General features: G+C 50.6%; 1 protein-coding gene across 17 annotated transcripts in view; it reads left to right on the top strand.

The window, feature by feature from the left end:
• The window catches only part of LOC311628517 (uncharacterized protein), a 130,308-nt gene that overhangs the window by 76,778 nt on the left and 26,940 nt on the right, over window positions 1-26,590 (top strand). For 15 of the 17 annotated variants that reach the window (XM_084895737.1, XM_084895739.1, XM_084895745.1 and 12 more), the window contains 13 exons: window positions 6,151-6,259; window positions 6,839-7,089; window positions 10,762-10,870; window positions 11,518-11,768; window positions 13,965-14,073; window positions 14,660-14,910; window positions 16,239-16,347; window positions 16,939-17,189; window positions 19,369-19,477; window positions 20,999-21,249; window positions 23,281-23,389; window positions 23,969-24,219; window positions 26,451-26,559. In XM_084895737.1, the coding sequence (XP_084751863.1) occupies window positions 6,151-6,259; window positions 6,839-7,089; window positions 10,762-10,870; window positions 11,518-11,768; window positions 13,965-14,073; window positions 14,660-14,910; window positions 16,239-16,347; window positions 16,939-17,189; window positions 19,369-19,477; window positions 20,999-21,249; window positions 23,281-23,389; window positions 23,969-24,219; window positions 26,451-26,559 (2,269 nt within the window). Of the gene's footprint in view, window positions 1-4,269; window positions 4,379-6,150; window positions 6,260-6,838; window positions 7,090-10,761; window positions 10,871-11,517; window positions 11,769-13,964; window positions 14,074-14,659; window positions 14,911-16,238; window positions 16,348-16,938; window positions 17,190-19,368; window positions 19,478-20,998; window positions 21,250-23,280; window positions 23,390-23,968; window positions 24,220-26,450; window positions 26,560-26,590 lie in introns of all 17 variants that reach the window. The other 2 variants (XM_084895731.1, XM_084895743.1) reach the window with 2 other exon arrangements.

Raw genomic sequence — 26,590 nt, 5'->3', positions numbered from 1 at the left:
TTGTTGAAGATCCGGAGCTGCAGACCTGATTGAGATTCCCGCATCTGCTCCTCGCACTGGGCCCTCTCTGTGGGCGATGGTTATGTGATCCACCTGGCTCCCCAGGTAAGGCGGTGGAAAGTGTAACTTTCCAAAGCTTCATTAACATAATGAGAACCAATTAAAGCCAAATGCACCCTGGGAACCCGAGTCGGTTCTCCCTGGGCAGTGTGTGTGCTCTGTACATCCGTGTCCCTTGGGGGCATCTCAGTGGCCCCTCGGATCCTGACTCACAGGCACAGAGATCTGTGGGCCCAGAGAAGCCAGGCTGCACCTGCATTGGATACTCTCCAGCTCGGCCCGTTAGCTGGGCAAGCTGACAGATTTCTCTAAACCAGCAGCATGCCTGGGTGTCCCGGTCTCATGGAGGGACTGCCTCTCAGGCTGTGTCCTGTGCTCAGAAGAGCTCACAGAATAAAGCAGCCTGAGAGGGTTTCCTGAACACCCCCCACTCAGCAGCTCTCCCAGGTCACACGTCACAGAGAGTCTCACACACAAGCACACACACACACATGCACACACGCACACGAGCACCTGAACACCGATGTAACCCAGGGAGAGCAGAAGAAGGATGACAGACAGTCAGAGAAGGCAGGGCCCACACGTGTGAACCATCCATGACAGGAAGGTGCTGGGATGAGACCGCGGACTGGGAGGCACAGGGGCTGGTGCCCTGCAGAGTAATGGCACCCACACCTCAGACAGCAAGCGTTTGCGTTCTCGCTGGACAGAAACCGTCTCATGATCACAAGAATCTCCTTGTAACTGGCCAGGTTCCTATGCACTGTCCCCTACACTGACAGTGTTGAAAATTGTCAGCATTGATGGCAACTAGTAAGCAAAACCCCCTAATCCAGACAACACTCAGGAGGCTTGGAACAGGGAGGCGAGTGTGAGGAGCGGGTCCTGCTTGTGTGGGAGTGAGCAGGTCGTGCTTCCTCAAGGGCGGTGCTAAGTGCAGCATCAGCCTGGGGACTCACACACAAAGGAGCCTGCTGGTTAGCGTGCTCCTCAGTTCCCTCCTCTTAGAGACCCAAACCCGGCTCCGGGCTCAATGGACTGGACTCCACCAGCCGGAAGCACTGTGTGGACTCTCCATGTGGCCAGAGCTGGGCCAGAGAAGGTCCAATATCGGTTGTTGAATGGAGATGAGAGTTTTACCACGATGTGGCGGCTGGCACGACCATGGCATACTCAGCCAGGTTCAGGTACCCTGAGTGGGGACAGCTGAAAGGCTTAGAAAAGGCGAGGGAATGAGAGCTGGGTGTGGGTGGGACGCTGCTCCCTGAGAGACCGCCATGGACTACAAGTCAAGTCTTTATTTCATAGCAGATGCCACAAGGCAAAGTAAGGGCGTGGTCAAGATGTTTACAACATTCTTGTGGGTTTCAATCCCACTCAATTACTTGCACCTGATCAAGCCTTTTTTTACCTGCAGCCTATATCACTTAGGCACCTGGGACCATGTGTTTGGACCATAGGTTCAAGCTTACAACTCCAGCTGTTGGCTCTGCCTCCAGGCTGGGACTTGCACGTGGCAATGAGGGGACTGTGACCTCTCATCAGTCCAAGGCTTGAACCTGTGCAAACACTGTAGCTACACCCCACACCATGAGTTCAAAAGGAGAATAATGAGGGAATGTATGAAATTTGCACAGCAGAGTCTGAAACCCAGTGGGACTAAAACAACTTTGAGCTCTTTCTGAAACACACAAGTGCAAAGATGAACAAATACAATTTACTATCTTTGTTGACAATGGATAAGCTCTGGACCAGCCAATAGTAGGGACTTGGTCAACTAAATGGTGTCCATTCATATAATGGAACACAGTGGCAGCCACTGACCATCACAACATGGATTAACATGAAAAGTATTCACAGCTCCTTAAGGAAAAGAGCAAAATGATGGAATCCTCCAATACCATTGGTAAAGGAACAGACACCAGAGCTCAACAGTGTGATCCCCTGGCCCTTCCTCTCTGTCTTGTGTCTCCTCTCTCCCTCCCTGGCCTCCCCTGCAGGTGCTGATACTCCTGTGTCTGATTCCAGGGAAGAACTTAGAGGCTGGCGCCCCCATCGGTTTAGGGGTTGTAAAAAGGCAGCTCCCACGGGAAGCACTGGGAAACTGTTCCTTTGAGGTGAACAGCCACTGGACCACCTGTACCAACCTCGGCCCATAAAGAGGGGCTCAGATTCCGGAAGGAGATGGAGGACAGTGTTCTGAGCAGGAACCGTAAACTCTTTGTCACCAATCTGAGATATGGCAAGGCCCATTTCCAGCAGGTAAGGCCTTCTCTGGGGGCTCCCTCTGCCTTCTGGGTGTCTGCTTGGGGAGGAGGTGACAGGGCTTTGCATCCAAAAGAAAAAACTATCCGAATGATACAAAATTATGCTCCCTGCGTCCTGCTGGCTAGGCATTACGATGTCTGAGAAGAAATCTTAGGTCAGTTTCTGATCCACTCAGTGTCTTTGAACAGGTCACTTCCTCTCTGGCCTCAGTTTCCCCATGTGCAGAAGGAGGGATGTGGAGGACCTCTGAGGCTCTGACCACCTTTTTCCCTTTAGGATCCTTCACTTCTAAGAACCACCCTAAGGGCAGCTCCTGATGCCCTGTGTGCTGTCAGGGAAAGTCTGGGCCAAACTTGGGCCATGACAGGTGTCCTAAGGCCCCAGAGAGCCCTCAGGCAAGAGATGCTCAAGGGCTGTAGCCTAATTAAGAGCTCAAGAACGTGTTATGTAAGATTTTCAATTTCTGTAACCCATCCCCTTTGCCTGTTCTGAGTTCTTTGTCTCAAAACACAGCTAGAAAGAGGGCGAAGCAGGATTCTAGCTGTGTTTTGAAACCAGTGGTCCTGGCTTGTTCTGCTGAACCACAGCACCTCCAGGGCTCACAGCCCCTGTGACTGGGTGATGGGCAGCCTGGATGGAGGAGAATGAGGGGAGGAGGAGCAGGTTTGGGAGGAAAATTAAGGATTTGATGCTCATGAGAGGTGGAGCAACAGTTGAGTAGCATTTCGACGTGTGAGTTTAGAGTTTCAGGCTGAGGTGGGGGTGGAGATCGAAGTTTCCAGGCTGCACAGTGATCCCTGAGGCCCTGGTTTCCCATCGTCCCCCTCAGCTCTGCCACCACCTCCCTCTGCAGAGCTGGAGCCCAGGTAGAGCCCCGACCACAGCCATTCCCACTTTCACCCCAGAGCTCTGGTCCCAGGAGCCCAGGCAGGAAGTCCCCTCCCCTTCCCACCCCCGTCAGGACCAAGTGGCGCACCATGGAGGCTCACACTGGATATGAAATGGTAGGGACAGAAGTCTAGGGGCTGGTTGGGAAAATGTGGGGTCACATAAGTATAACTGGGCTGCCCTTAGCCAAGTCATGGGCAGGAGATGAAGGAGGAAGTGAATTCAGGAGAAACTTCCAGAGTCACCATTGGTGTTGAATATTGGCATGGAATGGGACAAAGATAAGCTGTCCCCTGGTCTCAGAATGAGCTGCCTCGGGTGAGGGAGGCAGAAGGTTTGTCATTCCCTGAGGTCAGGCACAGAGAGGAAGAAAACTGACAAATTATCAGACATGAACCTGGTGTGCTGGGTGGGGACACTGAGGAGCAGGTGGGAGTGTGCAAAGGGAAGGAGGAAAGGAGACCAGGAAGGGTGTGGGCAGAGAATAACCCGAGCAGCCACTGCCAGCTGAGTGTCCCTGGGCGAGATCCCCAGTTTCCCAGGCTGACCAAGGGGTCTGCTTCCTCCCCCTGAGCTTGGGAGAGTGAGTTAGGGGGAAATGTGCCGGCAGAGCCTGCTGGGTGACTTTTGAGGCCCAGCCTTGCCCCTGTCCCTGAGGAAGCAGGTGGCCACTCTAGGAGCACACTGCAACCTCAGGTCCGTCATGAGGTTGTCCCCTGGGCCTCAGGAAGAGGTTGATACACTGCTGCTGTGTCAACACCCCTCAGGTGCACAATACACCTGCATGTGCGTGTCTGCATCCAAGTGTGTGTGTATGCAACACACACAGAAAACTGGGCATGCCATGCGCCACTTCCCCACAGGGCACCTCTAGGAGCTAGAGCAGGCTAAGGAGCCCAGGGGACCAAGAACTCTCCTGCTCTTCTACCCCCCACCCCCTGCCCACCCCCGTCCCCTACACACACTTGCCAGGTGATGAACATAACTAGCTCCCAGCCAGGGCCTCTGCAGCTCCCTGAACTCTGTCTCACCTTCCTGGCTGTTCTCTTGCAGCTCCGTGAAGAGCCCAAGCCTGGAGACCTGATTGAGATTTCCCGCATCGGCTACTCCCACTGGGCTCTCTATGTGGGAGATGATTACGTGATCCACCTGGCTCCCCCAGGTAAAGGGGTTGAAAGTGTAACTCACCAAAGATTTGTTAACATGACAAGAACAAATCAAAGCCAAATGCCACCCTGGAACCCTGCGTGGTTTCTCCCTGAGCTGGGACTGAGGTCACCCTACATTGTGTCCCTTGGAGGCATCTCAGTGGTCCCACAGATCCTGACACAGCAGGGAAAGAGATCTGTGGGCCCAGGTGAAGCCGGGCTGGGGCCGCATTTGGAGCTCTGCAGCTCGGGCCCTTTAGCTGTGCGTGGAGACAGATTTCACTAAACCAGCCACATGCCTAGGTGTCCTCAGTCTCTTAAAGAAGAAAAATCAGCCGAAACCGGTTTGGCTCAGTGGTAGAGCATCGGACTGCGGACTGAAAGGTCCCAGGTTCAATTCCGGTCAAGGGCATGTACCTTGGTTGCGGGCACATCTCCAGTAGGGGGTGTGCAAGAGGCAGCTGGTCGATGTTTCTCTCTCATCGACGTTTCTAGCTCTCTATCTCTCTCCCTTCCTCTCTGTAAAATATCAATAAAATATATTTAAAAAAAGAAGAAGAAGAAGAAAAATCAATGGCGGTGGATTGGTTAACTGGATTCATAATAGCAGCCACTGAGCATGACAGTATTCATGAGCTTGAGAAAGTATTCACAGCTCGTTAAGTAAAAGTGTAAAATCTGTGAATCCTCCAATCACATTGGTGAAGGGACAGACATCAGAGCTCAATAGTGTGATCCCCTGGCCCCTCCTCCCTGTCTTGTGTCTTCTCTCTCCCTCCCTGGCCTCCCTGCAGTTGCTGATACTCATGTGTCTGATTCCAGGGGCTGACTCCCACACGGATATAGGGGTGGTGAAAAGGGAGCTTCTCCTGACAGTGGTAGGAAACTGCTCCTATAAGGTGAACAACCATTTGGACCACCTATACAAACCTCGATTCATACAGGACATGCTCAGGTCTGCATTGAAGATGGTTGGTAAGGAGATGGAGTACAGTGATCTGAGCAGGAACAATGAGCACTTTGTCACCGATCTGAGATATGGCAAGGCCAGCAGCCGGCAGGTAAGGCCCTTTCTGGGGGGCTCCCTCTCCCTCTGGAGTCTACTTGGCTTGGTGGATGGTAATAGGACTGTGCATCCAGAAGAAAACCGAGCCCCTAATGATGCAAAATTATGCTCCCTGCTTCCTGCTGGCTGAGAGTTAGGATGTGTGTGAACATATTTGGGACAATTCCTGATCCACTCAGGGTCTTTGAACAGGTTACTTACCCTCTGGCCTCAGTTTCCCCGTGTGCAGAAGGAGGGGATGTTTGGAGAACCTCTGGGGCTCTGGCCACCTCTATCCCTTTAGGATTCAACATCTCTGAGAACCATCCTAAGTGCAGCTCATGATACTGTTGTCAGAAAGTCAGGAAAATCTAGGATAAACCTGCACCATGACAGGTGTCCAGAAGCCCCAGGGAGCCCCCAGGCAAGAGATGCTCAGGTCCATTGCCTATGTGAGAGCTCAAGAACATGTTGTGTAAGGTCTGGGCACAGCCTTACCCCTCTCCTCTTTCCCTTACCCAAACACAGCAAGTTAAGAGGCAGAAGCAGGATTCAATCCCCAGTGGTTCCTCCTGGAAGTTATTGCAGGCTGCAAACCTCACAGGGTTCAAGAGTTTTTCCCCTCCCCACCCCCCCTTCTACTCTTATACATTCTACCCATGGGGTGAGCGTCAGTAAGCAAACCTCCAGGCGGAGCACAGCTCCCTGAGATCTCTTACCTTCCTGGCTGTTCTCTTGCAGTTTCTTGAAGAGCCCAAGACTGGAGACCTGATTGAGATTTCCCGCATTGGCTCCTCCCACTGGGCCCTCTATGTGGGCGATGGTTATGTGATCCACCTGGCTCCCCCAGGTAAGGGGGTGGAAAGTGTAACTTTCCAGAGATTTGTTACCATGATGAGAACAATTCAAAGCCACATGTCACCCTGGGAACCAGTGTTGGTTCTCCCTGGGCAGTGCTTGTGCTCACTTGGAGGCATCTCAGTGGTCCCTCAGGTCCTGACTCAGCAGGGAACGTGGTCCTTGGGCCCCAGGGAAGCTGGTCTGCAACTGCATTGGACACTATCCACCTCGGGCCCTGTAGTTGGGTGAGCAGAGATTTCTTTAAACCAGCGGTGTCTCTGGGTGTCCACAGTCTCATAAAGGAAGAGGATCAATGATGGTGGATTGGTGAACGAGATGATTTCCGCTCATATCAAGGAGTACAATAGCAGCCACTGACCATCACAGTACTCATTAGCTTAAGAAAGTAGTCACGGCTCTTTAAGTAAAATGAGTAAAATCCGTGAATCCTCCAATCACATTGGTGAAGGGACAAACACCAAAGCTCAATAGTGTGATCCCCAAGACAGGCCCTTCTTCCCTGTCGTGTGTCTCCTCTCTCCCTCCCTGGCCTCCCTGCAGGTGCTGATACTCGTGTGTCTGATTCCAGGGGAGAAGTCTGAGGCTGGAGCCCCCAACGGTCTAGGAGTGGTGAAAAGGCAACTCCTCATGGAAGTGGTGGAAAACTTCTTCTATCAGGTCAACAACCACTTGGACAGTCTGTACAAACCTCGGCCCATAGAGGAGATGCTCAGGTCTGCGGAGGAGATGGTTGGTCAGGAGATGGAGTACAGTGATCTGAGCAGGAACAGTGAGCACTTTGTCAATGATCTGAGATATGGCAGAGCCCGCAGCCAGCGGGTAAGGTCCTCTCTGGGGGCTCCCTCTTCTAGCGGTCTGTTGGGATGGGGGTGACAGTAGTGTGAATCCAAAAGAAAAAATTTATCCATAATAATGCAAAATTATGCTCCCTGCCTCCTGCTGGCTGGGTGTTAGGAAGTCTGAGAAGAAATCTCAGGTCCGTTCCTGACCCACTCAGGGTCTTTGGATAGGGTATTTTCTTTCAGAGCCTCAGTTTTCCCATGTGCAGAAGGTGGGGATGTTTGAGGGACATCTGGGGCTCTGGCCACCTCAACCCCTTTAGGATCCTTCGTTCCTAAGACCTACCCCTAAAATTGTGCCCTGATGCCCTGTGTGCTGTCAGGGAAAGTCTGGGCCAGCCCTGCACCATGACAGCTGTCCTAAGGCCCCAGAGAGCCCTCAGGCAAGAGATGCTCAGGTCTGTGGCCTATGTAGGAGCTCAAGAACATGCTGTGTAAGGTCTGGGCACATGCTTACCCCTCCCTCTTTCCCTCCTATCAACATACAATGAGTTAAGAGGCAGAAGCAGGATTCAATCCCCAGTGGTCCCTGCTCTTTCTGCTGAACCACAGCACCTCCAGGGCTCACAGCCCCTGTGACTGGGTGATGGGCAGCCTGGATGGAGGAGGAAGAGGGGATAAGGAGCTGGTTTGGGAGGGAAATTAAGGATTTGATGCTCATGAGGAGTGATGAGGTGACCAGTTAGACATCCAGGTGGACCTGTGGGGTAGCAGTTGGACGTTTGAGTGTGGAGTTTAGGGCTGAGGTGGGAGTGGAGGTAGAAGTTTCCAGGCTGCACTTGGTAACAGTACACTGAGCACAGTGATCCCTGAGGTGATAGTTTCCCATCGTGTCCCCTCGGCTCTGCCACTACCTCCCTCTGCAGAGCAACATAACACAAATAAAGAACACATTGGAAGAAATACACAGCAAATTAGGAAAAGCTGAAGATTGAATCAGTGAAATAGAAGACACAGTTGAAAATATCACTCAATTAGAGAACCAAAAAGAGAAACTATTAAAAAAACAGGAGGATATCTTAAGGGAGCTGTGGGATAATTTGAAACGTAACAATATTAGAAAAGCAGGTGTGCCAGAAGAGGCAGAAAGGGAGAAAGGAATAAAGAACATGCTATCTACAAAAGACCCACCTCAAAACAAAAGACACACAAAGGATGAGAGTGAAGGGATGGAAAAATATTTTTCCATGCAAATGGAAAAGGAAAAAAAGCTGGAGTAGCAATACTCATATCCAACAAAATAGACTTTAAAATGAAGGCCATCACAAGAGACAACAAAGGTCACTACATAATATTAAAGGGATCAATCCAACAATAGGATATAACCTGGCAAACATATATATAACCAATATAGGAGCCCTTAAATATATTTTAAAAACTTCTAGAAGACTTTAATGGAGATATCAACAACAATACAGTCATAGTAGGAGACTTTAACACCCTGCTGACTTCCCTGGATAGATCTTCCAGACAAAAACTTAACAAGGAAACAGAGACTCTAAAGGACACACTGGATCAGATGGATTTAACTGACATTTATAGAACATATCACCCCAATGCTGCAGAAGACAAATTCTTCTCAAGTGCACATGGATCATTCACAAAGATAGACCACATTTTAGGACACAAAACAAGTCTCTACAAGTTCAAAAAGATTGAAATTGCCCTGATCGGTTTGGCTCAGTGGATAGAGTGTCGGCCTTCAGACTCAGGATCCCTGGTTCGATTCCGTCAAGGGCATGTACCTTGATTGTGGGCATATCCTGAGTGGGGGATATACAGAAGGCAGCTGATCGATGTTTCTCTTCATTGATGTTTCTACCTCACTATCCCTCTCCCTTACTCTCTGTAAAAAGTCAATAAAAAATATTTTTTTAAAAAGAAGATTGAAATCATATCAAGCATCTTCTCAAATTACAATGGATGAAATTAAAAATCAACTACAGTAAAAACACCCCAAAACATCCAAGCACATGGAGGCTAAATAGCATGTTTTTAAACAATGAATGGATTACCAATGAGGTCAAGAAAGAAAGAAGAAATTTCCTGGAAACAAATTAAAATGAACACAAAACAATCCCAAATCTCTGGGACACAGTAAAAGCAGCCCTGAGAGGGAAGTTCACAACACTACAGGCATACCTAAAAAAAAAAAAAAAAAAAAAAAAAAAAAAAAAAAAGTTAAGCAACAAACTATTTAATCTATAACTTAAAATCCTATAACTAGAAAGAGAACAACCAGAAAAACCCAGAGTAAGTAGAAGGAAGGAAATAATAAAGATTAGAGCAGAAATAAATAACATAGAAACAAAAAAAACACACACACAATACAAAAATCAATTAGACCAAAAGCTAGTTCTTTGAAAGAATAAACAAAATTCATAAACTTAGTCAGACTCATCAAGAAACAGAGAGGACACAAGTAACAAAAACAGAAACAAAAGTGGGGAAGTAACCACTGATACCACAGAAATACAAAGGATTGTAAGAAAATACTATGAACAACTATATGCCAACAAGCTGGACAATGTGGATGAAATAGACAAATTCCTAAAAAAATATAATTTCCCAAGACTGATTCGGGAAGAATCAGAAAACCTGAATAGATCAATAACAACTGATGAAATACAAGCAGGAAAAAAAACACACACAAACAAACAAAAAACTTCACCAAACAAAAGCCTACATCTGGATGGCTTCACAGAGGAGTTTTATCAAACATTCAAAGAAGAACTAACACCCATACACCTAAAGGTGTTTCAGAAAATCCAAGAGGAAAGAACACTTCCAAACTCTTTATGAGACCAGCATTATCCTAATTTGAAAACCAGATAAAGATACAACAAAGAAAGAGAACTATAGGCCAATATCCCTGATGAACATAGATGCTAAAATCCTCAACAGAACATTAGCAAATCACATCCAACAATATACTAAAAAGATCATCCATCATGATCAACTGGGATTTATCCCAGGGATGCAAGCCTGGTACAATATTCACAAATCAATAAACGTGATACATCACATAAACAAATTGAAAGACAAAAATCACATGATCATATCAATAGACACAGAAAGCATTTGAAAAAATCCAACACCCATTTTTGATAAAGACTCTCAGAAAAGTGGGAATAGAAGGAGTATATATCAGCACGATAAAGGTCATATAAGACAAACCTATGCCAACGTCATATTCAATGGGCAAAAACTAAAACCATTTCCCCTAAGAACCATCTTGTGTGTTGGAGTAATGGTCAATTTGCATATTACTCTTTTATTAGATAGGATATTGTAAAAAAAAAAAAAAAAAAAATCCATGCACAATACACACACACACAAATGTATTGCACACACATTCTGGACACATCTTCCCTCGTGCAAAGTACAAGGTCATTTTTTCAGGCATCCAGTTACTCAGAGCTTAGCCTCTAGAAGCGACAGCAGGCTGAGGACCTTGCAGGAGACAAGAATCGCCCAAAACACCCCCCACCCATGACACACACACACACACACACACACACAAACACACACACACACACACACACACATTCTTCCCATGGGGTGAACATCAGTAAGCAAATGCTTTGGCGAAGCTTTAGTTTCCAGCTGGGCCTCTGCACTCTGCCTCACCTTCCTGGCTGTTCTCTTGCAGCTCCGTGAAGAGCCCAAGCCTGGAGACCTGATTGAGATTTTACACATCGGCTCCTCCCACTGGGCCCTCTACGTGGGTGGTGATTATGTGATCCACCTGGCTCCCCCAGGTAAGGGGGTTCAAAGTATAACTTTCCAGAGATTTGTTAACATGATGAGAACAATTTAAAGCCACATGCCAACCTGGGAACCCGTGTTGGTCCTCCCTGAGCTGTGCTTGTGTACATGGTACATCATGTCTTTTAAAGGCATCTCAGTGGTCCTTTGGGTCCTGACTCAGCAGAGAAAGTGGTCCTTGAGCTCCAGGGAAGCCAGGCTGCACCCGTATTGGATGCTTTCCAGCTTTATGACCTTCAGTTGGGTGTGCAGACAGGTTTCATTAAAACAATAGCATCTCTAAGTCGTGCTCCCTTCGATAGCTCAGCTGGTAGAGCGGAGGACTGTAGCCACTTCTAAGTGTCCACAGTCTCATAAAGGAAGAGGATCAATGACGGTAGATTGGTCAACTAGATGATGTCCATTCACATTATGGAGCACAATAGCTATCACTGAGCATCACAGTATTCATTAGCTTGAGAAAGTAGTCACAGATCATTAAGTAAAAGAGGAAAATTCATGAATCCTCCAATCACATTAGTGAAGGGACAGACACCAGAACTCAACAGTGTGATCCCCTGGCCCTTCCTCCCTGTCTTGTGTCTCCTCTCTCCCTCCCTGACCTCCCTGCAGTTCCTGATACTCGTGTGTCTGATTCCAGGGGAGAAGTCTGAGGCTGGATCCCCCACCGGCTTAGGGGTGGTGAAAAGGCAGCTCCTCATGGATGTGGTAGAAAACTGCTACTGTAAAGTCAACAACCACTTGGACAGTCTGTACAAACCTCAGCCCATAGAGGAGATGCTCAGGTCTGCGCAGGAGATGGTTGGTCAGGAGATGGAGTACAGTGTTCTGAGCAGGAACTATGAGCACTTTGTCACTGATCTGAGATATGGCAAGTCCCGCAGTCGGCAGGTAAGGCCCTCTATGGGGGCTCCCTCTCCCTTCTGCAGGTCTGCTTGGGTAAGAAATGTCGGATCTCTGTATCCCCCCCAAAAAAGAAAACTACCCCAAATGATGTAAAATTATGCTCCATGCTTCCTGCTGGCTGGGCGTTCGGATATCTGAGATCAAATTTCAGGATTATTTCTGATGCACTCACGGTTTTGGACAGATCACTTCCTCTCTGACCTCAGTTTCCCCAAGAGCAGGAGGAAGAGATATTTGGAGGACCTCTGAGGCTCTGACCACCTTTTTCCCATTAGGATCCTTTGTCTCTAAGACTCACCCTAAAGGCAGCTCCTGATGCCCTGTGTGCTGTCAGGGAAAGTCTGGGCCAGCCCTGCACCATGACAGGTGTCCTAAGGCCCCAGAGAGCCCTCAGGCAAGAGATGCTCAGGTCTGTGGCCTATGTGGGAGTTCAAGAACATGTTATGTAAAGGTCTGGGCACAGTCTTACCCCTCCCTCTTTCCCTCTTACCAACACACAGCGAGTTAAGAGGCAGAAGCAGGATTTAATCCCCAGCGGTCCCTGCTCTTTCTGCTGAACCACAGCACCTCCAGGGCTCACAGCCCTTGTGACTGGGTGATGGGCAGCCTGCATGGAGGAGAAGGAGAGAAGAAGGAGCAGTTTTGGGAAGGAAATTAAGGATTTGTGCTCATGAGCGGTGTTGAGGTGACACGTTAGACATCCAGGTGGACCTGTTGAGTACCAGGTGGATCTGTGAGTCTGGAGTTCAGGCTGAGGTGGGGGTGGAGATAGATGTTTCCAGGCTGCACTTGGGAACAGTACACAGAGCACAGTTATCCCTGAGACCCTGGTTTCCCATCGTCCCCCTCAGCTCTGCCACCACCTCCCTCTGCAGAGCTGGAGCCCAGGTAGAGCCCCGACCACAGAGCCATTCCCACTTTCACCCCAGAGGTCTGGCCAGAGGAACCCAGGCACGAAGAACCATCCCTTACCCGCCCATGTTAGAAGCAAGTGGCCTCACCATGGAGGCTCCCACAGGCTGGGACAGAAGTCTGGGGGTTGGTCTGGAAAACATGGGGTCACATAATCGGGAACAAGATGGCACTGAATAAAGTCAAGGAGGATATATGAACAAAGAAATGAATTCCAGAAGCTTCCAGGCTAAGTGACCATTGTTGGATATTGGCATGAAATGAGGGCAGAGGGAAGCGGCCACTGGTCTCAGATTGGACGGCCTGGGGTGAGTACTGCAGGAGGTTTGCTGAGTCACCCAAAAACAGAAGGAAAAACTGAAATATTCTCAAATCAGGAAGCTGTGGTGCCCTGAAAGGAGACCAGGAAGGGATGGGTCAGAGAAGACCTAGAGCAGCCACTGCCAGCTGAGTGGTCCTGGGAAGTCCCTCTACCTCTCTGATTCCCAGTTTCCCCAGCTGAGCACGTGGGTGCTGCTTCCTCCCCCTGGGCCTGGGAGGGTGGCAGCTATGGGGGAAATGTGCGGGCAGAGCCTGTGTGTGACTGTGAGCCCTGTCCCCAGGGCAGGAAGCTGGACAACAGCAGTAGGGCCTTCTCCAATGCTCAGGGGCCCTTAGGAAGCTGTCACCTGCTGTCTGTCAGTTCAGCATCTCCAAGGGCCCGTGTGCCGGGGCTGGGAGGGCAGAGTGTGAGGGGGTGGCTGTTGGGGCCATGCACAGCCAGGGCAAACACATGATGGAGACATGAGGGTCAGTGTGTGAGAGTAGAGAAGCTCAGACTCACCTGGACATTGTTGTGGGGGATGGGCCAGGACCCCAGCCTCAGGGAAGGGGATTTACATACAGGCTGTTGTGTTATAACCCCCCAGACACATATACAATACACCTGCATATGCGTGTCTGCATCCTTATGTGTGTGTATGTGCATGGAAAACACAACATATCCATGCACAATACATAGACACACATGCATTACACACACACATTTTGGACAAATCTTCCCTGCCAGTGTACAAGGACATAATTCCAGGCTTCCAGTTACTCACAGGACAACCTCTAGAAGCTACAGCAGGCTGAGGACCTCACAGGGACATGAGTCCCCCCAAACACACACACATGCTTCTCAGGGGGTGAGCAGCAGTAAGCCAATCCCCAGGCAGAACACAGCTCCCACCTGGGCCTCTGCAGCTCCCTGAACTCTGCCTCACCTTCCTGGCTGTTTTCTTGCAGCTCCGTGAAGAGCCCAAGCCTGGAGACCTGATTGAGATTTCCCAAATGGGTTCCTCGCACTGGGCCCTCTATGTGGGCGATGGTTATGTGACCCACCTGGCTCCCCCAGGTAAGGGGGTTGAAAGTGTAACTTTCCAAAGATTTGTTACCATGATGAGAACAATTCAAAGCCTAATGCCACCTGGGAACCAGTAATGGTTCTCCCTGAGCTGTGCTGGGGTTCCCCCTACATCTAAGTCCATTGATGCATCTTAGTGATCCTCAGGCACTCACACAGCAGGGAAAGAGGTCGGAGGACCCCAGTGAAGATGGGCCGCATCAGTATTCGGAGCTGGCCATCTCCGGCCCTTTAGCTGGGCATGCAGACAAATTTCATGAAACCAGCAGCGTCTCTGGGTGTCCCGGTCTCATAAAGGAGAAGGATCAATGATGGTGGATTGGTCAACTGGATGATGTCCATTCATATCATGGAGCACAATAGCAGCCCCTGACCAGCAGAATACTCATTAGCTGAAAAAGTAGTCACAGCTCATTAAGTAAAAGAGTAAAATCGGAGAATCTTCCCATCACATTGGTGAAGGGACAGACACCAGAGGTCAATAGTGTGATCCCCTGGCCCTTCCTCCCTGTCTTGTGTCTCCTCTCTCTCCTCCCGGCCTCCCTGCAGGTGCTGATACTCCTGTGTATGATTCCAGGGGAGAACTTGGAGGCTGGCACATCCACTGGCTTAGGGGTGGTGAAAAGGGAGCTCCTCCTGGACGTGGTAGGAAACTTCTTCTATCAGGTCAACAACCACTTGGACCACCTGTACAAACCTCGGCCCATAAAGGAGATGCTCAGTTCTGGGAAGGAGATGTTTGGTATGGAGATGGAGTACAGTGTTCTGAGCAAGAGCTCTGAGCACTTGGTCACCAATCTGAGATATGGCAAGGCCTACAGCCGGCAGGTAAGGCCCTTCGGGGGGGGGGGGGGTGCCCTCACCCTTCTGGATGTCTGCTTAGAGTGGGGTGACAGATAAACCCAGAAGATAAAATTACCACAAATGGTGCAAATATATGATCTCTGCTTCCAGCTTCCTGGGTGTTAGGATGTCTGAGAACAAACCTTGGGTCAGTTCCTGATCCACTCAGGGTCTTTAAACAGGTCACTTCCTCTCTGGCCTCAGTTTCCCCATGTGCAGAAGGAAGGGATATTTGGAGGACCTCTGGGGCTCTGGACAGCTCTTTCCCTTTAGGATCCATTGCCTCTAAGTCCCACCCTAAAGGCAGCTCCTGATGCCCTGTGTGCTGTCAGGGAAAGTCTGAGCCGACCTTGACCATGACTGGTCTCCTAAGGCCCCAGAGAGCCTTCGGGCAAAAGATACACAAGGTCTGTGACCTATGTGAGAGCTCAAGAACATGTTATGTAAGGTCTGGGCAGAGCCTTAACCCATCCACTTTCCACTCTTCTGAGTTCATTGTCACAAACACACAGTTAGTAAGAGGCAGAAGCAGGATTCAATCCTGATTGGTCCCTGCTCTTTCTGCTGAACCACAGCACCTCCAGGTCTCACAGCCTCTGTGACTGAGTGATGGGCAATTGGATGGAGGAGAAGGAGGAGAGGAGATGCAGGTTTTAGAAGGAAATTAAGGATTTTGATGCTCATGGGGGGTGTTTTGAGGTGACCATTAGACATCCAGGTGGAGTGTTGAGTGGGTGTTGGGGCCACGCACAGGCAGGGCAAACACACGATGGAGACATGAGGGTCAGTGTGTGAGAGCAGAGAAGCTCAGACTCACCTGGACAATGTTGTGGGGGATGGGCCTAGGCCCCAGGCTCAGGAAAGGGGGTTTACATACAGGCTGTTATGTTATCAACCTCCAGACACATACACAGTACACCTACATATGCATGCCTGCATCCCTCTGTGTGTGCATGTATACAAGAAATCCATGAAGAATACACACACAGATACACATGCATTACACACACATTCTGGAGAAATCTTCACTCTCCCAATTCACAAGGACATTTTTCCAGCCTTCCATTTACTTACAGAGCAACCTCGAGAAGCTACAGCAGGCTGAGGCCTTCACATGGGACAAGAGTTCTCGCTCCCCCATGCCACCGCCCACACACACACACACACACACTCACACACACACACACAGGCACACACACACTCTTCCCATGGGGTGAGCATCGGTAAGCAAATCCCCAGGTGTAGTTACACCTCCCAGCCAGGGCCTCCGCAGCTTTCTGAGATCTCTCACCTTCCTGGCTGTTCTCTTGCAGTTTCTTGAAGAGCCCAAGCCTGGAGACCTGATTGAGATTGCCCGCATCGGCTACTCCCACTGGGCCCTCTATGTGGGCAACGGTTATGTGATCCACCTGGCTCCCCCAGGTAAGGGGGTGGAAAGTGTAACTCACCAAAGATCTGTTAACATGACGAGAACAATTCAAAGCCAAATGCCAACCTGGGAACCCATCTTGGTTCTCCCTGGGCAGTGTTTGTGTTCACCTACATCTGTGTCCCTTGGAGGCATCTCTGTGATCCTTCAGGTCCTGACTCAGCAAAGAAAGAGGTTTCTGCGCCCCATTGAAACTTGGCTGGGGCAGCATCAGACAGTCTCCAGCTCCATGACCGTTAACTGGGCCTGCAGACAGATGTGTATAAAACAGCAGCATCTCTCTGAGCCAACAGTTTCTTAAAAGAGAAGGATCAATGACGGGGGAATGGTCAACTCGATGGTGTCCGTTCACATCATGGAGCACAATAGCAGCCTCTGAGCATCACAGTATTCATGAGCTTAAGAAAGTATTCAGAGCTCATTAAGTAAAAGATTGAAATCTGTGAATCCTCCAATCCCATTGGTGAAGGGACAGACACCAAAGCTCAACGGTGTGATCCCCTGGCCCTTCCTCCCTGTCTTGTGTCTTCTCTCTCCCTCCCTGGCCTCCCTGCTGGTGCTGATACTCGTGTGTCTGATTCCAGGGGAGAAGTCTGAGGCTGGAGCCCCCACAGGCTTAGGGGTGGTGAAAAGACAGTACCTTGCAGTAGTGCTGGAAAACTGCTCCTATAAGGTGAACAATCAGTTGGACCAACTATACAAACCACGGCCCATACATGAGATGATCAGATCTGGGAAGGAGATGGTTGGTAAGGAGATGGAGTACAGCATTCTGAGCAGGAACTGTGAGCGCTTTGTCACTGATCTGAGATACAACAAGGCCTGCAGCCGGCAGGTAAGGCCCTCTGTGGGGGCTCCAACTCCCTCTGGGGTCTACTTGGAGAGGCAGTGTAAAGCCTCTGCATCTAAAAGAAAAAATACCCCAAATGATACAAAACTATGTTCCCTGCCTTCTGCTGGCTGGGCGTTAGGATGTCTGAGATCAAATCTCGGGTCAGTTCCTATGCACTCAGGCTCTTTGAACAGGTCACTTCCTCTCTGGCCTCAGTTTCCCCAACTGCAGAAGGAGGGGATGTTCGGAGAACCTCTGGGGCTCTGGTCACCTCTATTGCTTTACAAGCATTTGCCTCTGAAACCCACATTAAAGGGACCTTCTTATGCCCTGAGTGCTGTCAGGGAAAGTCTGGGCCAGCCCTGCACCATGACAGGTGTCCTAAGGCCCCAAAGAGCCCTCAGGCAAGAGATGCTCAGGTCTGTGGCCTATGTGAGAGCTCAAGAACATGCTATGTAAGGTCTGGGCACAGCCTTACCCCTCTCCTCTTTCTGTCTTAACAACACACAGCCAGTTAAGAGGCAGAAGCAGGATTCAATGCCCAGTGGTCCCTGCTCTTTCTGCTGAACCACAGCACCTCCAGGGCTCAAAGCCCCTGTGACTGGGTGATGGGCAGCCTGGATGGAGGAGAATGGGTGGAGAGGGGGGGGGGGGGAGTAGGAGCAGGTTTGGAGGGAAATTAAGGATTTGATGCTCATGGGGGATGATTAGGTAAACAGTTAGACATCCAGGTGGAGCTGTGGGATAGCAGTTGGACCTGTGAGTCTGGAGTTCAGGGCTGAGGTGGGGGTGGACATAGAAGTTTCCAGACTGCACCTGGGAACAGTACACAGAGCACAGTGATCCCTGAGGCCATGGTTGCCCATCGTCCCCCTCAGCTCTGCCACCACCTCCCTCTGCAGAGGTGGAGCCCAGCAAGAAGCCCCTCCCCTCTCCAGTCCTGTCACCACCAAATGTTTTCACCATCGGGGCTCACACATCCCTGGAGTGGATGGGACAGAATTCTGGGGGTTGGTCAGGAAAACATGGGGTCACATAATTGGGAACACAAAGGCATGGGAGAGAGATGAACAGAGAAGTCAATTCCAGAGAGGCTTCCAGGCTAAGTGACCATTGTAGGGTATGGGCATTGAATGAGGGCACAGGGAAGCTGGCCCCTGGTCTCAGATTGGGCTCCTGGGGTGAGCGCTGCAGGAGGTTTGCTGAGGTCAAACAGAAATAGGAAGAAAGGGTAAAAATTCTCCATTCAAGAAGCTGTGGTGCCCTAGGCAAGGGACACTGAAGAGCAGGCAGGACATGAGCAAGGCAAGGAGGGAGGAAAAGGGACCAGGAAGGGACAGGGCAGAGAAGACCCAGAGCAGTCACTGCCAGCTGAGTGGTCCTGGGCAAGTCCCTCTACCTCTCTGATCCTCAGTTTGCCCAGCTGAGCACGTGGGTGCTGCTTCCTCCCCCTGGGCCTCAGAGGGTGGCAGCTATGGGGGAAATGTGCAGGCAGAGCCTGTGTGTGACTGTGAGCCCTGTCCCCAGGGCAGGAAGCTGGGCAACAGCAGTAGGGCCTTCTCCAATGCTCAGGGGCCCTTAGGAAGCTGCCACCTGCTGTCTGTCAGTTCAGCATCTTCAAGGGCCCGTGTGCCAGGGCTGGGGAGGGCAGAGTGTGAGGTGGTGGCTGTTAGGGCCACACACAGCCAGGGCAAACACATGATGGAGACATGAGGGTCAGTGTTTGAGAGCAGAGAAGCTCAGACTCACCTGGACAATGTTGTGGGGATGGGCCTGGGACACAGCCTCAGGGAAGGGGGTTTACATACAGGCTGCTCTGTTTTCATCCTCCAGACACGTACACAATACACCTGCATATGCATATCTGCATTCTAGTTTGTGTGCACGTACATGCAACATACAACATGCACAACACACACATGTATTACACATTCTGGACAAATCTTCACTCTCCCAATGGACTAAGTCATTTTTTCAGGCTTCCAGTTACTCCCAGGGCAACCTACAGAAGCTATAGCAGGCTGAAGACCTCACAGGGGATATGAGTCCCCCCAACACCCAGACACATTCTTCCCATGGGGTGAGCATCAGTAAGCAAATCCTCAGGCTCAGCTGCAGCTCCCAGCCACGGCCTCTGCAGCTCCCTGAACTCTGCCTCACCTTCCTGGCTGTTCTCTTGCAGTTTCGTGAAGAGCCCAAGCCTGGAGACCTGATTGAGATTTCCCGCATCGGCTACTCCCACTGGGTCCTCTATGAGGGCGATGGTTATGTGATCCACCTGGCTCCCCCAGGTAAGGGGGTGGAAAGTGTAACTCACCAAAGATTTGTTACCATGATGAGAACAATTCAAAGCCACATGCCACCCTGGAACCCATGTTGGTTTATCACTGGGCAGTACTTGTGCTCAATGCACATCCGTGTCCCTTCGGGGCATCTCAGTGGTCCCTCAGGTCCTGACTTAGCAGAGACAGAGGTCTGTAGGCCCCAGGGAAGCCCGGTTCCACCCACTTTGGATACGCCAGCTCGGGCTGTTAGCTGGGCGAGCAAACAGATTTCTCTAAACCAGCAGCATGTCTGGGTGTCCCGGTCTCATGGAGGGACTGCCTCTCAGGCTGTGTCCTGTGCTCACAGAACAGGGCATTCTAAGAGGGTTTCCTGAACACCCCCCACGCAGCAGCTCTCCCAGGTCACATGTCACAGAGAGTCTCACACACACGCACACGAGCACCTGGACACTGATTTAATACAGGGAGAACAGAAGCAGGATGAAAGGCAGTCAGAGAAGTGGGCAGGGCACACAAGTGTGTACCGTCTATGACAGGAAGGTGCTGGGATGAGACCACGGACTGGGAGGCACAGGGGCTGGTGCCCTGCAGAGTAATGGCACCCACACCTTGGGCAGCAAGCGTTTGCGTTCTTGCTGGACAGAAACCTTCTCATGATCACAAGAATCTCCCTGTAACTGACCATGTTCCTATGTGCTGTCACCTACACTGACAGCGTTGAAAACTGTCAGCATTGATGGCAAATAGTAAGCTAAACCCCTTAATCCAGACGACACTCAGGAGGCTTGGAACAGGGAGGTGAGTGTGGGGAGCAGGTCCTGCTTGTGTGGGAGTGATCAGGTCGTGCTTCCTTAAGGGCAGTGCTAAGTGCAGCATCAGCCTGGGGACTCACACACAAAGGAGCCTGCTGGTTAGCGTGCTCCTCAGTTCCCTCCTCTTAGAGAGCCAAACCTGGCTCCAAGCTCAAAGGCTGGATGCCACCAGCTGGAAGCGCTGTGTGGCCTCTCCATGTGGCCAGAGCTGAGCCAGAAAAGGCCAATGATGCCTCAGGGTCCAATATTGGTTGTTGAACGGAAATGAGACTTTTATCATGAAGTTCAAAAGGTTAATAATGAGGGAATGTATGAAATTTGCACAGCAGTGTCTGAAACACAGTGGTACTAAAACAACTTTCAGCTCTCTCTCTGAAACACACAAGTGCGAAGATGAACAAATACAATTTACTACCGTTGTTTCCAATGGATAAGCTCTGGAACAACCAATAGTAGGGACGTGGTCAACCAGATGATGTCCATTCATATAATGGAACACAGTGGCAGCCACTGACCATCACAACATTGATTGACATGAAAAGTATTCACAGCTCCTTAAGGGAAAGAGCAAAATAATGGAATCCTCCAATCCCATTGGTGAAGGGACAGACACCAGAGGTCAATAGTGTGATCCCCTGGCCCTTTCTCCTGTCTTGGGTCCTCTCTCCCTCCCTGGCCTCCCTGTAGTTCCTGATACTTCTGTGTCTGATTCTAGGGGAGAACTCAGGGGTTGGCGCCCCCACCGGTTTAGGGGTGGTGAAAAGGCAGCTCCTCAAGGAAGTGGTGGAAAATTACTCCTATGAAGTCAACAACCACTTGGACCACCTGTACAAACCTCGGTCCACAAAGCAGATGCTCACTGTTGCGGAGGAGATGGTTGGTAAGGAGATGGAGTACAGTGTTCTGAGCGGCAATTGTGATCACTTTGTCACCGATCTGAGATATGGCAAGGCCATCAGCCGGCAGGTAAGGCCCTCTGTGGAGGGCTCCCTATCCCTTCTGGAGGTCTGCTTGTGATGGGGGTGAGGGACCTAACTATCCAGAATAAAAATTACCCTGAGTGATGCAAACATGAACTCTTGGGGTTCCACTGGCTGGGAGTCACATCTGAGAGCAAAACTTAGGTCTTCTGCTAATCCCCTCAGAGTCTTCTGACAGGGCACTTCCTCCCCATACCTCAGTTTCACCATGTGAACAACTGGGTGCTGCCCCCTCCCCTCTCCACCCAAATTAATATAAGATATTGGCTCAGTTTTAACCCCTTCCTCCTTGCCATTTTCTCAACACAAGCTAGTAAGGATTGAAACCCCAGTGGTCCCTGGTCTTTCTGCTTAATCACAGCACCTCCAGGGCAGGAGGACCAATGATGGGGTTATCTATCCATAGAGAGAGGGGAATGACAGGTAGTAGAGGAGGTTGCAGATAGAAACTAAGGATTTCTTGTTCAGGTGGGGTGATGAGCTGACCAGTTATACATCCAGGTAGATTTGTTGAGTAGCAGTTGGACATCTAAGTTTAGAGTTTCAGGGCTGAGGTGAGGGTGGACATAAAGAAGTTTCCAGGTTGCACTTGGGAACAATACACAGAGCACAGTTGTCCCTGAGGCCGTGGTTTCCCATTGTGTCCCCTCAGTTCTGCCACCACCTCCCTCTGCAGAGCTGGAGCCCAGATTGAGCCCCGACCACAGGGCCATTCCCACTTTCACCCCCAGTAGCCCAGGCAGGAACCCCCCTTTCCTAACCACCCTGGCAGGACCATGTGGCCCACCATGGAGGCTCACACAGGCCCTGGAGTGGGTGGGACAGACGTCTGGGGGTTCGTCAGAAAAACATGGGGTCACATAATTTGGAACAGGATGACCCTGAATAAAATCATGGGGAAAACATGAACAAAGAAGTGAATTCCAGAGAAGATTCCAGGCTAAGTGACCATTGTAGGATATGGGCATAGAATGAGGGCACAGGGAAGCTGGCCCCTGGTCTCAGATTGGGCTCCTGAGGTGAGCGTTACACGAGGTTAGCTGAGGACACACACAAACAGGACGTTAAACTGAAAACTCTCAACTCAGAAAGTTATGGTGCTCTGAGCAGTGACACTGAGGAGCAGGGGGAGGTGGTAAGACATGGAGGGAAGAAAGGGGACCAGAGAAGACCTAGCATAGCCCCGGCCAGCTGAGTGGTCCTGGTAAAGTCCTTCTGCCTCTCTGATCCTCAGTTTCCCCAGCTGAGCACGTGGGTGCTGCTTCCTCCCCCTGGGCCTGGGAGGGTGGCAGCTATGGGGGAAATGTGCGGGCAGAGCCTGTGTGTGACTGTGAGCCCCGGGGCAGGAAGCTGGGCAACAGCAGTAGGGCCTTCTCCAATGCTCAGGGGCCCTTAGGAAGCTGTCACCTGCTGTCTCTCAGTTCAGTATCTTCAAGGGCCTGTGTTCCAGGGCTGGGAGGGCAGAGTGTGAGGTGGTGGGTGTTGGGGCCATGCACAGCCAGGGCAAACACATGATGGAGACAGGAGGGTCAGTGTGTGTGAGGAGAGAAGCTCATACTCACCTGGACAATGTTGTGGGGATGGGCCTGGGCCCCAGCCTCAGGGAAGGAATGGTTTTACATATAAGCTGTTGTGTTGCCACTCTCCAGACACACACACAATACACCTGTATATGCGGGTCTGCATCCTAGTGTGTACTTGTGCATGCAAAATATCTATGCACAATAATTACAGATACATACCCATGTCTTCTGTACATATTCTGGACAAATCTTCACTCTCCCAATGCACAAGGTGATTTTGCCTGCTTTGCAATTATCACAGGGAAACTTCTAGAAACTACAGCAGGCTGAGGACCTCACATGGGAAATGAATCTCTCCACCACACCTGAGCACGCACACACACACACAGGCTTCCCATGCATCAGTACACAAATGCCTAAGCAGAACACAACTCCCAGCTGGGCCTCTGCAGCTCCCTGAACTCTGTGTCACCTTCCTTGCTGTTCTCTTGCAGCTCCGTGAAGAGCCCAAGCCTGGAGACCTGGTTAAGATTTTTCGATTTTTCAACTCTCACTGGGCCCTCTATGTGGGAGTAGGTTATGTGATCCACCTGGCTCTCCCAGGTAAGGGGGTTGAAAATATAACTTTCCAGAGATTTGTTACCATGATGAGGACATTTCAAAGCCAGACGCCACCCTGGGAATCCCGTGTTGGTTTCTCCCTGAGCTGTGCTTGACCTCACCTTTGTCCATGATCTTTGGAGGCATCTCAGTGGTCCCTCAGGTCCACTCACAGCAGTGTAATAGGTCCATGAGCCTCAGCAAAGCTGGGCTTCATCAGCATTTGGAACTCTCCAGCTCCATGCCTTCAGCTGGATGTACCTAGAGATTAATCCAGCAATGTATGTTGGTGTCCAAGTCTCATAAAGGAGAATGATCAATAACGGTGGGTTGTCTACTAGATAATGTCCATTCATAAAATGGAGAACAATAGCAGCTCCTGGACTTCAAAATATTCATTAGCTTGAAAAATTATTCCTAGCTTGAAAAATCATTAAGTAAAAGGAGTAAAATCAGATTGGTGAAGGGACAGACACCAGAGATCAATAGTGTGATCCCCTGGTCCTTCCTCCCTGTCTTGTGTCTCCTCTCTCCCTCCCTGACTTCCCTTGCAGTTGCTGATACTTGTGTGTCTGATTCCAGGAGAGAACTCTGAGTCTGGCGCCCCCACCGGTTTAGGGGTGGTCAAAAGGGAGCTCCTTGTGGACGTGGTGGGACAATGCTTCTATAAGGTTCACAACCACTTGGACCACCTGTACAAACCTCGGCCCATAAAGCAGATGCTCAGATATGCGAAGGAGATGGTTGGTAAGGAGATGGAGTACAGTGTTCTGAGCAGGAACTATGAGCACTTGGTCACTGAACTGAGATATGGCAATGCCCCCAGCCAACAGGTAAGGCCCTCTGATGGAGGCTTCCTCTATCCTCTGAGGGTTTACTTGTGATCATGTGACAGGGCTTACTGCTGGAAGAAATTTTTGCCCCGAATGATGTAAAATTATGCTCTCTGTTTCCTGCTGGCTGGCAGTTAGGCTGTCTGAGATCAAATCTCAGATCTGATCATGATCGACTAAGAGTCTTTAAACAGGTCACCTCCTTCTGGCTTCAGTTTCCTCATGTGCAGAAGGTGGGGATGTTTGAAGGACCTCTGGGGCTCTGGCTATCTCTATCCCTTTAGGATCCTTTGCCTCTAAGTTCTGCCCTAAAGGCAGCTCCTGATGCCCTGTGTGCTGTTAGGGAAAGTGTGGGCCTGCCCTGCACCATGACAGGTGTCCTAAGGCCCCAGAGAGCCCTCAGGCAAGAGATGTTTTTGAGATCTCATCAAGAACATGTTATGTAAGATATGGGCACAGCCTTACCAATCTCCTCTTTCCCTCCTATGAACACACAGCGAGTTTAAAGGCAGAATAAATCCCATCAGTCCCTGCTCTTTCTGCGAAGCACAGCACCTCCAGGGCTCACAGCCCCTGTGATTGGGTCATGGGCAGCCTGGATTGAGTAATTGGGAAAAGGAGGAGAAGGTTTGGGATGGAAATTAAGTATTTGATGCTTTGGTGCGGTTGTTTTGAGTTGACCATTAGACATCCAGGTGGAGCTGTTCAGAAGCAATTGGATGTGTGAGTCTGGAGTTCAGAGCTGAGGTGGGAGTGAACATACAAGTTTCCAGGCTGCACCTGGGAACAGTACACAGAGCACAGTTGTCCCTGAGACCATGGTTTCCCATCATCCCCCTCAGCTCTGGCACCACCTCCCTCTGCAGAGCTGGAGCCCAGATCACGGAGCCCTTCCCACTTCCACCTCCAGAGCTCTGGCTGCCTCAAGAGCCCAGGCAGGAATCCCCCTCCGTACTCACCCCCATCCACACCAAGGGCCTCCACCATGGAGGCTCACACAAGCCCTGGAGTGGATGTAATAGAATTATGGGGGTTGGTCAGGAAAACATAGGTAACATAAGAAGGAATAGAATTGACCTGAATAAATTCATGGGAGAAAGATGAACAAAGAAGTGGATTCCAGAGAAGCTTCCAGGCTAAGTGACCATTGTTGGATATTGGCATGGAATGAGGGCAAAGGGAAACTGGCCCCTGGTCTCAGATTGGGCTCCTGGAGTGAGTGCAGCAGGAGGTTTGCTGCGGTCAGGCACAAACAGGAAGTTAAACTGAAAATTCTCAAATCAGGAACCTGCAGTGCCCTGGGCAGGGACACTGAGGAGCAGGGAGGAGGTGAGCAAGGCAGGGAGGGAAAGGGACCAGGAAGGGACGGGGCAGAGAAGACCCAGAGCAGCCACTGCCAGCTGAGTGGTCCTGGTAAAGTCCCTCTGCCTCTCTGACCCTCAGTTTCCCCAGCCGAGCACATGGGTGCTGCTTCCTCCCCCTGGGCCTCGGAGGGTGGCAGCTATGGGGGAAATGTGCCGGCAGAGCCTGCTGTGTGACTGTGAGCCCTGTCCCCAGGGCAGGAAGCTGGGCAACAGCAGTAGGGCCTTCTCCAATGCTCAGGGGCCCTTAGGAAGCTGTCACCTGCTGTCTGTCAGTTCAGCATCTTCAAGGGCCCGTGTGCCAGGGCTGGGGAGGGCAGAATGTGAGGTGGTAGGTATTGGGCCCATGCACAGCCAGGGCAAACACATGATGGAGAAATGAGAGTCAGCGTGTGTGAGAAGAGAAGCTCATACTCACCTGGACAATGTTGTGGGGGATGGGCCTGGGCCCCAGTCTCAGGGAATGGGATTTACATACAGGCTGTAGTGTTACCACCTCCAAACACATACGCAGTACAATTGCATATGCATGTCTGCATCTCTGTGTGTGTGCATGTATAGACAACACCAAACATGCCCATTCACAATATACACATCCACACATGCTTTACAAACACATTGTGAACAAATCTTCAGGCTCCCAATGCACAAGGTCATTTTTCCAGGCCTCCAGTTACTCCCAGGGCACCCTCTAGAAGCTACAGAAGGCTGAGGACCTCACAGGGGATGTAAGGCCCCCCCAACCTCCCACACACACTCTTCCCATGGGGTGAGCATCAGTAAGCAAATGTGCAGGTGCAGCTGCAGCTCCCACCAGGGCCTCTGCAGCGCCCTGAACTCTGCCTCACCTTCCTGGCTGTTCTCTTGCAGTTTCGTGAAGAGCCCGAGCCTGGAGACCTGATTGAGATTTCCCGCATCTGCTACTCCCACTGGGCCCTCTATGTGGGCGATGGTTATGTGATCCACCTGGCTCCCCCAGGTAAGGGGGCTGAAAGTGTAACTTCCCAAAG

Source organism: Pipistrellus hanaki (assembly GCF_964339955.1).
Source record: "Pipistrellus hanaki genome assembly, chromosome: 9".
NCBI classification, from domain to species: domain Eukaryota; kingdom Metazoa; phylum Chordata; class Mammalia; order Chiroptera; family Vespertilionidae; genus Pipistrellus; species Pipistrellus hanaki.
This window is presented reverse-complemented; position numbering and strand designations above follow the sequence as displayed.